The 12,436-nt window shown below is 32.9% G+C and overlaps 1 protein-coding gene across 1 annotated transcript; it reads right to left on the reverse strand.

The window, feature by feature from the left end:
• Positions 1 to 3,768: 3,768 nt before the first annotated feature.
• Positions 3,769 to 12,354, reverse strand: LOC133177267 (uncharacterized). The gene is made up of 11 exons (XM_061312335.1): positions 12,171 to 12,354; positions 11,735 to 11,813; positions 8,220 to 8,340; positions 6,950 to 7,020; positions 6,626 to 6,703; positions 6,366 to 6,422; positions 5,975 to 6,099; positions 5,321 to 5,392; positions 5,029 to 5,087; positions 4,278 to 4,506; positions 3,769 to 3,881 (listed from the first exon to the last, which is right to left on the reverse strand). The coding sequence occupies exons 1-11, from the start codon at positions 12,352 to 12,354 to the stop codon at positions 3,769 to 3,771; spliced, it is 1,188 nt and encodes a 395-aa protein (XP_061168319.1).
• Positions 12,355 to 12,436: the final 82 nt, after the last annotated feature.

The raw sequence follows: 12,436 nt of genomic DNA on the forward strand, positions 1-12,436 counted from the left end.
TTCGAAATAACTTTTAATATCCAGTATCATGAACTATAAAGTTTTTCGATAAGTCTTGCGGTTTCAAAAGTCCGGGAAGAAAAAGAATAATAATAATAATAATAATAATAATAAACATAAGCATTTCAAGAGGTCTTTCCACAGAAAGGTGGAAAGACCTAATAAAAACTAGTAGACTAATTGTTATCGACAATTAGAGGTCTTTCCACCTTCTTTAAATTTCATATATTCTTCACATTTAACTCTCTACTGCTTATTTTTATACAAAAGAAACCAGAAATGGCTTGAGAGATGGAAAAAATGAAAATTTTAAAAATTTTTGAAATGACCTTGACCTTTGACCTTGAACAAATATTCAAGGTCAAAGGTCAAGGGTCACATTGCAATTAACCCCATGCTTCTACGACTTTAAGTTTTAAAGTTATAAGGTTTACTAGTAAGCGCAAGGACATTAAAGGGAGATAACTCATATAAGGGGTCACCGGATACTTTCGCACTGAATAGATTAAAGTTGTGCCTAAAGACCCTGAATACATTAATGAAGGTTTCCTGTCTCTGCGGTTTACGGTTTTGGAGGAGTGGCGATAACAAGGTTTTTTGCACAAGGGGAAATAACTTTTAAAAGGTTTAAGCTTAGGGGACAAGATTGAAATCTTTGAAATAGTTTTAAAAGTACATATAAAAGATGCAAAGATATACTGTATATATTGAAAGACAAAAAAGCTCTAAAAAGAGCTTTATTTCTCATATTAGGAGTGACCTTGACCTTTGACCTTGACATAATCTTCAAGGTCTAGGGTTAAAGAATCTAATGCAGTTGGTTTCATGTCTCTACGACTTATCGTTTTGAAAATTTTTCATTATTTGTAAACTGCAAAAACTTTCAGGGGCAATAACTCATAAAAGGGCTCAACAAATCCTTTTGTAATGAATAGATTGAAGAGTCTTCTCAATTAGTCGAAGACATTGGTGAAGGTTTCGTAACTCTACGGTTTACGGTTTCGGAGGAGTAGCGATAACAAGGTTTTTCGCACAAGGGGAAATAACTTTTAAAAGGTTTAAGCTTAGGGGACAAGATTGAAATCTTTGAAATAGTTTTAAAAGTACATATAAAAGATGCAAAGATATACTGTATGTGTTGAAAGACAAAAAAGCTCTAAAAAGAGCTTTATTTCTCATATTTGGAGTGACCTTGACCTTTGACCTTGACATAATCTTCAAGGTCTAGGGTTAAAGAATCTAATGCAGTTGGTTTCATGTCTCTACGACTTATCGTTTTGAAAATTTTCCATTATTTGTAAACTTCAAAAACTTTCAGGGGCAATAACTCATAAAAGGGCTCAACAAATCCTTTCGTAATGAATAGATTGAAGAGTCTTCTCAATTAGTCGAAGACATTGGTGAAGGTTTCGTAACTCTACGGTTTACGGTTTCGGAGGAGTAGCGATAACAAGGTTTCTAGTGAAAGGGGCAATAACTGCGAAAGGGGTCATAGGTTATATGCGTTGGGTCAAATTTGTTCATAACTTTTTATGACCTTTACGATGAACAAAAAGTCTTTTCGATAAATGTCGAAACAAAAAATCAGCGGAAGAAAAATTACTAGTAGACTAATTGTTCTCGAACAATTAGAGGTCTTTCCACCTTCTTTAAATTTCATATATTCTTCACATTTAACTCTCTACTGTTTATTTTTATACAAAAGAAACCAGAAATGTCTTGAGAGATGGAAAAAATGAAAATTTTAAAAATTTTGAATTGACCTTGACCTTTGACCTTGAACAAATATTCAAGGTCAAAGGTCAAGGGTCACATTGCAATTAACCCCATGCTTCTACGACTTTCAGTTTTAAAGTTATAAGGTTTACTAGTAAGAGCAAAGACGTTAAAGGGCGATAACTCATATAAGGGGTCACCGGATACTTTCGCACTGAATAGATTGAAGTTGCGTCTAAAGACCCTGAAGACATTAGTGAAGGTTTGATGTCTCTACGGTTTATGGTTTCAGAGGAGTAGCGATAACAAGGTTTTTCACACAAGGGGCAATAACTTTTAAAAGGGTTAAGCTTAGGGGACAAAATTGAAATCTTTAAAATAGTTTTAAAAGTACATATTAAAGATGTTAAGATATACTGCAAATATTGAAAGACGTAAGAGCTATAAAAAGAGTTTTATTTTTCATATTTGGAATGACCTTGACCTTTGACCTTGACATAAACTTCAAGGTCTAAGGTCAAAGAATCTAATGCAGTTAGTTTCATGTCTCTACGGCTTATCGTTTTGAAAATTTTTCATTATTTGTAAACTTCAAAAACTTTCAGGGGCAATAACTAGGGCTGGGACGATATATCGAGATATCGATAATATCGATTCAATGTGAGGATGATACGCATATCGATACGTATGAAAAAATATCGACATATTGCCCAAAAAAATCTGACTCATGTTTTTCTTTGTTTACTTAACATTTTGGGTTTAATATATAAAATAAATATGCTTAATTTAAATATAAATATGAAATACACAATAATTAAGATCACTTGTGCAAAATAATTAAGTTTTACAACAGATATACAATTTCTTTGAATAATTTATTCTTATTTGCGAAGAAATGTCTTGTTCATTTCAATATAAAAAAAGAAGTTATAACCAATTAAACATATCGTGATACATATCGTATCGTGGCTCAAATATCGGGATACGTATCGATATAGAAAAAGTTGTATCGTCCCAGCCCTAGCAATAACTCATAAAAGGGGTTGACGAATAGTTTCGCAATGATACAATGAAGCAAGTACTAAGTTAGTCAAAGACATTGATGAAGGTTTCGTACCTCTACGGTTTACGGTTTCGGAGGAGTAGCGATAACAAGGTTTCTAGCGAAAGGGGCAATAACTGCGAAAGGGGTCATAGGTTATATTCGTTGGGTCAAATTTGTTCATAACTTTTCATGCCCTTTACGATGAACAAAAAATCTTTTCGATAAATGTCGAAACAAAAAATCAGCGGAAGAAAATTAAGAATAATAAGAATAATAAGAATAACTAGTAAACTAATTGTTCACAGAAAAATTAGAGGCCTTTCCACCTTTTTAAGTGTTTCCGTGTCATTTGGGTTGAAAAAAAGAAGAAAAATGCAAAAAAAGAAAAAAAAAAAAATTTGCTCCTCCCCCTTACAGAATTGCAGCATAATTGCAGTACATATGCAGCACATTATCAGTATAAAATCCCAGTAGACTATCAGTAGAGCTACAGTAGTGCTGCAAATGTACTGCAGAGCTTTTAAATGGAAAAATGTAATGAAGCAGCAGACTTGCAGTATGTTTCAAATATGTTAATTAAGACTGCAATTGTACTGCAAAAAGGACTGCCAGGCAGTATATGCTGCCCTGCAGTAATTCTTGAATACCTCTAGTCTACTGGCCTGCAGTACTTGTGCTGCTAAGCAGTAGACATGTTTCAGTGTGTTTCAAACATCTACTGCACAGCAGTACTCTATACCCAAATATGGAAGCTTTGGTTGGCAGTAGAGTTGCAGCATGTTTCAAATATTTAAATTAGTACTGCACAGCAGTACTGTATACCCAAATATGGAAGCTTTGGTTGGCAGTAGAGATGCAGCGTGTTTCAAATATTTCAAGTACCCGTTAGGACAGCAAAACAGAACTGATGTATACCATGAATATGGTTGGCTGCCTTTGTAAAATACAACAACTATTAATAACAACTAATGTGAATTCTTTTATCACACACATATGTATATTGAAGTCTACTCTACATGCTGCACAACCCTCTTGCTCTTAGCTCTTGCAGATGATAATTTTGCAGCCATTGCTTGACGAATAGCCCCTTTTGTTGCACATGACTTCTGCGCTGAAAAATCTGAAAACAAATTAATGAAAATAATAGATATTTAAATTTAAACATCATTAATTTAAAAAAAATGTCAGGTCTAAGGTGATTCTTAAAATGCAGGTCTATTATAAATTGTATTTATACAGAAAGATACGGAAATGAAAAAGACAGATGGAGCTCTTTTATAAATGGAAGGAGGTATAAAAAACGTTAGATGTACATACACTGATATCCAGTGATCAAACAGAAGAGATAGATACAAAATCTCTTTCTTTTTTTAAATTCCAAATATGTTACTCTGTTTACTTTGTTAAAAATAATGACTATTTAATCTGTATACTTTGTTAAAAATAATGACTATTCAATTTGTAAAGCCATAATGTTATGACTGACATGTGAAAGAACAATATAATGAAAACATACTGATAATTGCACTTGTTATGGTTTCATCTAGCAGTAGATGGCCTTTAGCATTGGGAGACAGCTTGCAATCAGGAAAGTCTTTCTTGGTGAAGAATATATTCATGAGGAGTTTTGCCATCCGTTTACCATAGGCAGCTGTTCCTTGGGCAGAAGGGTCTCGCACTCTTTGTACGTGGTCAATATCATGTTGATAGAGGTACACACCTGATCCAGGTGTTAGTTCAACCATCTGAAATAATACTAGATTACTGATTAGTCTGTATTTTTAAGATGTAGTCAGAAAAAATCTACATTAATCAAATATCAATGAAATTATTTACGTCTACATCTTGATTAAATATTTTTATATCATACTGTGGTCCTTGTCTACACCTGGAAAAAGTCCCTTGAATCAGCAGATAATTGATTATGAAAGATATCATGATGAATAAACTGTACATGTGTCAAATAAGCAAAACTTTTTGCATTTTGGGGATAAAAAATTTCAAAATATTCAATTTAGTAAATACAAACAATTAAAAGCCCAAGCTGGATTCGAACTCGGGATGTGTGGTTCACAATTCCATACATTAACCATTAACCACTTGGCTATGGAGTTCATTGAACAAGATGGTCATTAAAACCATTTTAATAATTAAAACTAAATGGCTTTTCGAACAAGGTCAGCCATATTGATTTAAACTTTCCCCTTAAAACTTATAATTTGAATCATAACAGCTAGTACCTATAATACTTTAAATACATCAGTTACCTTGTATCTTTTTGCCACATCACTCGAAAGTTTACCAGGCTTTGGCATGGTGTAATCCTCTGTAAAATAATTCAATTTTTTAAAAATGTGGGGTTTCAATGACAATTGCAAAGTTTCTGTTTTTTAATGCAGACCCATTGAAACTATTAAACAACTGTTATGTGTTTACTTTATACATGATTACTTTAGTCTTATGTAGTTCCATAGATTCTGAACCAATACAATTTTAATGACTATTGAAACTTGCATTGTCACACTAATTAACTGTAATTAATGACAGAATGAGATATACCATTATTTTCTTTTGACATATTCTGGCTTTTCAATTTCAACTCCTCCAACTCTTTGTAAGCCTCTGAAAGTTCTAAAAAAAAAAAAAAGTTGCACAATTTTAATATTCAAAATGAACAAAAAAAGGTCAAAACTTAGAAACCTAAAAAGCTGTAATTTAAATAATTATTAAAGAGGTTGAGATTTCAAACGTGTACAAGGGGAATCACCTAAATTCATCGCATATTACGTCCTCCGTTTTTGTGACGAGAAGGTTTTTATGAGTTAAATCTCTAAACTTGAAAAGTGTCGTCTACACTAAGTACAAACTTGTGCTTTTACAACAAAAATAATCTAATTGATGAGTGAATATATTCTTGTGATACATTAATTAGATTTTTAAACTTTATTTGCATGCAGATTGATTAGGAAATTCACCATTTATTTGAAGTTAATTAAGTAAATTCATGTACACGTTTATATCCTACAGGTTATGAAATCTCAACTGATAAATTACAAAAACAGGTACGTGTACATGTAGTTATACATGTAACACACGTACACGTTACCTGTACACGTCTTAATCTCAACCTCTCTAATAACTAAACTTTGACTTGTACAATTTACAGAAAAATTTTGCATCGATATACAATTTGAAATGATTAATTTAACCTACTGCATTTTAGAATGCCATTTTCTTTAATTGCTTCAGCATATTTCACCTCCAGTGCTCGGTTTCGAGGGGCTTTTTGAGCCACAGTATTGTGCCCTTTAGCATTCACTTGTTGAACTGGCAGGTCCCTATAAACACAATACAATGTATCATACTTTGCTACAGAAGCATAAACATTTTCAATTTGAATTGAATTACTAAGGATAACAATTATTACTCTAAATTCAATGTAATGGGAACAAACTTATATTTTGTTAGAATAATAACCTACATCATAATAAAATATCACTCATTATTTAGGCGATTGAATAACTCAATTAACCCTCTTTTGATGCAAACTCAGATTTTTAACAAAACTTCAATCTAATACAAATGTGAAATCACTTTTGCTTACGTTAAAGCAATCAATTCAGCATTGAGTGCATCCTCCTCATGATCAGAGTCATCAGCTCTAAAAAAAAGAATGATTTACCATATTAGTGTTAAAAAAATGTGTAACTGTTAATTTACCACACCAAGTAAAAACAAGTTACATATTATTCAAAATTTAACAGCAATTTGTTTTAAATTTTTAACATTGTTTTACTTTTAAATATTGTATAAATATACATATTATTTTAAGATGAGGAGATATCTTTGAGAACTATTACTCACAACTGTGTAAAGTCAATGTCCTGAAGAGGTAGTAGAGGTAGTAAGTCTTCCTCAGTGTCCTTGTTCTCGTTTTGAATTCTACAAATAAATAAAATATGAATGAACAACAGTCAATAATTGAAATGTTACAAAAATATTGACCAGTCAATATTTTAAGAGAATATTTTTTGCAATGAAATGGCTGACTTATTCTTTGCTACTGATAAAAAATGCGACATTATTAATTCATAATGGGTATGCAATTTAACAATTGCTTAAGGCTTTAAGCAGCAGTTTGCTAGCTATAGAAAAGACTTCCAAATTAACTGAAAAATAGTGACAAACTGCTTGTTAGCCAATTGGTAAGAGTTTATCAGGGTTGTCCCTAAGACCCGGGGGCAGGGGAATTTCCCCGCCTATAATGATGTAATCCCTTGGTTATTCTGGTATTCCCCCTCAACCCCCCCATCCTGTTAGGGAGGAACCCAAAAACCCCTTCTACTTTTTTAATGTCACCTGCTATTTCAATTCTTAGGGACAACCCTGGTTTATACCTTGTTTTCCTTATACACTGATACTGAAACTGTGTTTTATTTTAATTTCTATTTCTTTGTTTTTATACATGTATAATACTATAGTGCTGTAACAGTGATTTTTCTACATCCTCTTTAGGTCCGAATATCGGCCCTTTCCCCTCTCAAAAATTACCGATTTTTCCCCCAATTTCTATTGCTTTTTTCCCAAAACAAAACCGATGTTGTTTTTGTTATATTGAATTTTTTACGTACGACTTATCTAAAATGGAACGCTATTGTTCTCGGTCATTCAGACTCTTAAAATAATAGTAAGAAACAACAGATTACGTCGTGCGTTTACAAGACTTAGAAAAACACATGGTCATGTCAAACCTGTTGTATAAATACATCGTAAGAAAGTGTAATGTGCATGTGAACCGGCAAAACGTAGCTCTATTTGTGAATCCAAGTACTAGTAACTCTACAGTAAGCATCAAAATCAAACTGTTTCTACATCCGGCAGATGCAACTAGTATTGCAGAGAAATGGCAGCAATATGATTAGCTAGGGTCATAAAAAAGCTTTAATAATTAGTTTGAAAAAAAAAATGATTTGTCATTTATCATGTCAGATTAGTTTATCTTCAATGGCTATTACAAGAAAGATTTTCTCTTATGTCTACCATTATGACCAAAAAAAAATGGAAATATAGGTTGGTCACAATTAATGACAACTTTCAAAGATTAAAAAAAGGGTTAAGAATTTAGAACTGTGTCTAATTTGTTACTTTTTAGCAAATAAATTGAATAAATGATGTTACATTTACTTATATACCAGTATTTCATTTTACCTGCCAATTAAATTTCAATCTTTTTGATTTTTCCCAATTTGATACAAATGTCGATGATTTTTCCCAATTGTAAAGGCCCAGGCCCCTTTTAAAAAATGTAGAAAAATCACTGTGTAAAAAATGTTTACCTATTGAAGTCAATATTCAACTCTCGCAAAACTTTGGTATTTAGCTCTGTCCTGGCTTTTTTCTTCAGAATTGCCTCATTTTTTTTCTCTTCAAATTTCTTTTTTCTCATTTCTTCCTGTGCCTTTTTCTTGTCAATCGGATTGACTTCTTCCATTTTCTTCTTATTTGCTTTTTCGACTTTCTGCTTCTTATTCCTATCTTTACCCTGAAGCTGCTTTTCAGCTGATTTTTCCTGAGGCATGCTGTAAAATGTTTTAGAAAAATGAATAGAAAATTTACAATATTGCTCAAAGCTAAAATCATCATGTCAAAAATTTAAGTTACATTAAAAAAATGTACAAAATTAGTTGTAAGTGGTATATTAGTATGTAAACGTAGAGGCTAAAGTATTTTTTAGCAGTGTTTGTACATGTATCATTCATACCCAGCATGAAAAAAAACAAGAGGCCCAAGGGCCTTAACGGTCACCTGAGTACAACAATTTAGAGGATCCATAAACTGATAAATGAAGCTTTGTTGCCCAATAGCAAGAAAAATAGCACGATTAAGATCAACAAAATAATTGGTCTAGTATCTTTCTATCTGTCCCCCATTTATCACTATTATCATGCAGACTTTTAACAAAATGTCTATATTATAACCTCTCACATTGGCCTCACTTGGCCTTTGAAGAACATTTAAAAAGATAAGTTATTTTTGTTTCATTTTTATTCATCTATTATTTCCAAGTCTACCTGATTATTAAAACTATGAAAGTACTTTTTGTATTATACAATAAATGTTCTTGCATAATTCTCTTATTCTATTATCCTTTCAAATACATTATCTACAGTGATTGATTATCAAACTTAAGGTGAATGCCAAAGGGGAATAACCTCACTCAGTAGATTACAAATTAATAGAGCCCTGGCCAGGACCAGAACACTTGACTAAATGGTCCAGATGTTCAAAATTCTGGTAAAAATACCTTGCTTATTAAAACTTTTACTCTGTTTGCTTCCAGTATGCCCAGGAGCAGAGGAGATTTTCAAAGAAATAATGTATTTTCACTATTTAACACAGCCCTACCCTAACACCAAAACCCATGACCTAGGATCATGAAAATTTACAAAATTGGAAGAGGTACCCTCATCATCCTAACTATGCAATTAGTTGAAGATTTTCAAAGAATTCACACATTTTCACCATATAATCTAATAGAGCCCCCCCCCCCCCCCCCGAGAAACAACAGAACCCCTGGGACCACAAGTTTTAAAAATTTTGTAAAAGCATCCTTGCTCATCATAACTATACACTTGTTTCTTTGTTTTATAACAAGGAGTAGAAAAAAATATTTTGAAAGTAATTATGAATTTTCACTATATAATCAATAGAGTCCCACCCCCACCCTTTTACCAGAACCCCTGACCCAGGGGCCATGAAATTCACAATTTTGGAAGAGGCAGCCATGCTCATCATAACTATGTACTTAGTTAGTTTATTTCGTACCCAGGAGCAGAGAAGATGATTTTCAAAGATTTAATGCATTTTCACTATATAATCAATAGAGTCCCCCCCCCCCCCCACACCTAACACCAGAACCCCTGGCCCTGGGGTCATGAAATTCTCAATTTTGGTAGAGGCACTCTTGCTCATCATAACTATGTACTTAGTTTATTTAATATCGAGGAGCAGACAAGAAGATTTTCAAAGAAATAATGCACTTTCACTATATGATGTATATAGCCCCACCCTAGCACCAGAACCCCCGACCCTGGGGCCATGAATTTCACAATTTTGGTAGAGGGCTCAATCCTTATAACAATCAGGCCAACAGTTTGACTGCTTGATGTCCAGGAGTAAAGAAGAAGATTTTTAAAGATTGCATTAATTTTGGTGATATCAGCCCTACCCTTCAGGCCCCAGGGGGGCAGGGACTATGAAATTCACAATTTTTGTTCCCCTTCACCTATAGGTGCTATATGCCAAAATTGGTTGAAATTGGTTGAGGGGTTTCAGAGAAGAAGCTAAAAATGTTCAATTGTTAACGCAAAACGCACGACAAATGCCGATGGACAAAAATGGATAGCAATAGGTCACCTGAGTGACTCAGGTGACCTGAAAATGTAAATTTTAGCAACTTATCAGTAAAGGGGGGGGGAGTCACTGTTAATTTTAATATATAAAAAATGTTGTATTTATAGAGTAAAATATTTTTAATTTCTGCATGCAATCACACTGTGAAACATATTGGATACAAATCCCATTTAAAGGCCGAGGTTTTCAACCGGTTGGTTTTCCTCAGGTAAGTTTGGTGTGGGGTGGAGCTTAATTGAAACGGCTGTGAAGCCCCAAGGGAACCAAGCTGGCTTGTGTATACCTACCCATATACACAGGATGTTACCTGTATATTACCTGTAAATGTTTTCCTAAGACATAGTTTAACTTCGCGTGTTGCTCAATCGTAATGTTGATCGTCAAATTTATGAAATAAAACATGCTAAATTTTTTATGTAGACTGATTCCTTTAGTTCAATTCTTTTTTAAAAAATATGTTTGAATAAAGGAGACAATTTTAGTTTAATTTTGTGCGTTAATCAATTTCAAATCTTTGGTTGTAAGCTGACGACACCGAGGGAAATAGTCATTTGCAAAACGAAAGTAGAAAAAAGCGCGGTCCTGAATAAGTCTCTAAAACTTAGAAATCCTGTTTGAAGGCTAAATTTTGTAGAAAATATATAATAAATTAGGCAAGTATTTTTTATATAATTCCTATGTGATTAACCCATGACGCATGTTTGAACAGTTTCGTAAAAATGGTCATGGCATCTGCGTATTGTTTCTCCGACAGTTAGACGAAACGGGAATATAGTCACTTTATCCTACTTTTTCCTCGGGATCCATAATTCTAAACATAACTTGCATATTCAATGACAGCTTTTATAATACTGCTTATTTCTCTTAAAAAAGGTTATTTTACCGTAACTTTCATCACCATGTCTCGGAGAAATATTACACGTCTTGAAATTTTTTTAACTTGGACAATATGACTATCTCATAATTATAAAAAAGAAATTATTATTTTATTAAATTACATGATGCTTCCAATGCAGTTCGGTATTTTCTGTTGTAAGTAAAATCGATGCACGTGTAAATTTGGATAACCTATACTGCATTATAGATTGTACAGTGAAATGAATCCCCCTTTCTTAATTACAATTTAAATAGATAAATGACTGATTTTCTTTTTCATTTATTTAATTGTCTGACAGACTGATTAAGTATAAATTATATATGGGTAATTACTTTATCATAAAGTAAAAAAAATAATATCAGCTCTGGCTGCTTCTTTATCACGATGTTTCATATATGCGGTAGGCATCAAAGACTGGCTGTTAATTCAATAATCGGTACGATCCCCAGCCAAGGTATACAAGATATACACAACGGCAGGTAACAAAATGTCAATCAATTTTCAGTATCCAATCTCAGGCTTAATTTCATCTGATTGACAGGGGTTCACAGACCAGGTAAAATTGAGGGCGGTGCTTATTTCCTCCCCCTTTAAACAAAAAAATTATGCTTACCCCCCTTTTTTTCAAGTTCAATACAATCAAATAGACCATAATCAATAAATAAATCAATAAGTATAATTACCAAGTTTCTTCTTCAGTGGAACACAATCTAGGTGTTGTCCTAAGGAGATCCATTTCATTGTGTAATTCTCTTCTATCATCTATTAAAATGTACAGTTACATGTATATTGATTGTTACAAACATTTAGAAAGAGTTTAATTATCTTCATATTCCTTTGAATTAAAACTAATTAAAAATTTTAATAGCAAAAGTATTATATATTATGCATGATTATAATGACTTCTCACTGCATGTTTTGGGTGAAAGCCGTTTTAGACTTCACAGTAAATAAGGGAAATAACTCAAGATTTTCAACATTATTCTTATTATCATTTAAAATAGTGTTAAAACAAGAAAACAAGATATTTATCGTCTGTTGAAATGTACAATAAATTATAAATGAGACACATGATTTTAAAGATCATATTGCTCATAATTTATAATCTTGTGAACCTACCACCGATCTTTAAAATTTTGGCGGGATGTGACCCCGGGAATCCTTGGCATTTGGCGTAAACGTCTAACCCAACTGTGTAATCTTCAAATGGGAGACGCGGGTCATCTATGGCACGTAAATTTATCACACCGAGGGGAAATCCTTCCTCCTGCCATTCGACAAGGGCTAGTAATAATTTTGACATCGTTGTCTAGGCCTAAATATTGCCGCGCTTTCAACTAGGAACTTTACGTACCGGAACTAAATGTGGTTAAATACATCGTACG

This window comes from Saccostrea echinata, unplaced genomic scaffold (genome assembly GCF_033153115.1).
Source record: "Saccostrea echinata isolate AGI-Se365-2 ecotype Australia unplaced genomic scaffold, CSIRO_AGI_Sech_v1 ptg000110l, whole genome shotgun sequence".
NCBI lineage: Eukaryota > Metazoa > Mollusca > Bivalvia > Ostreida > Ostreidae > Saccostrea > Saccostrea echinata.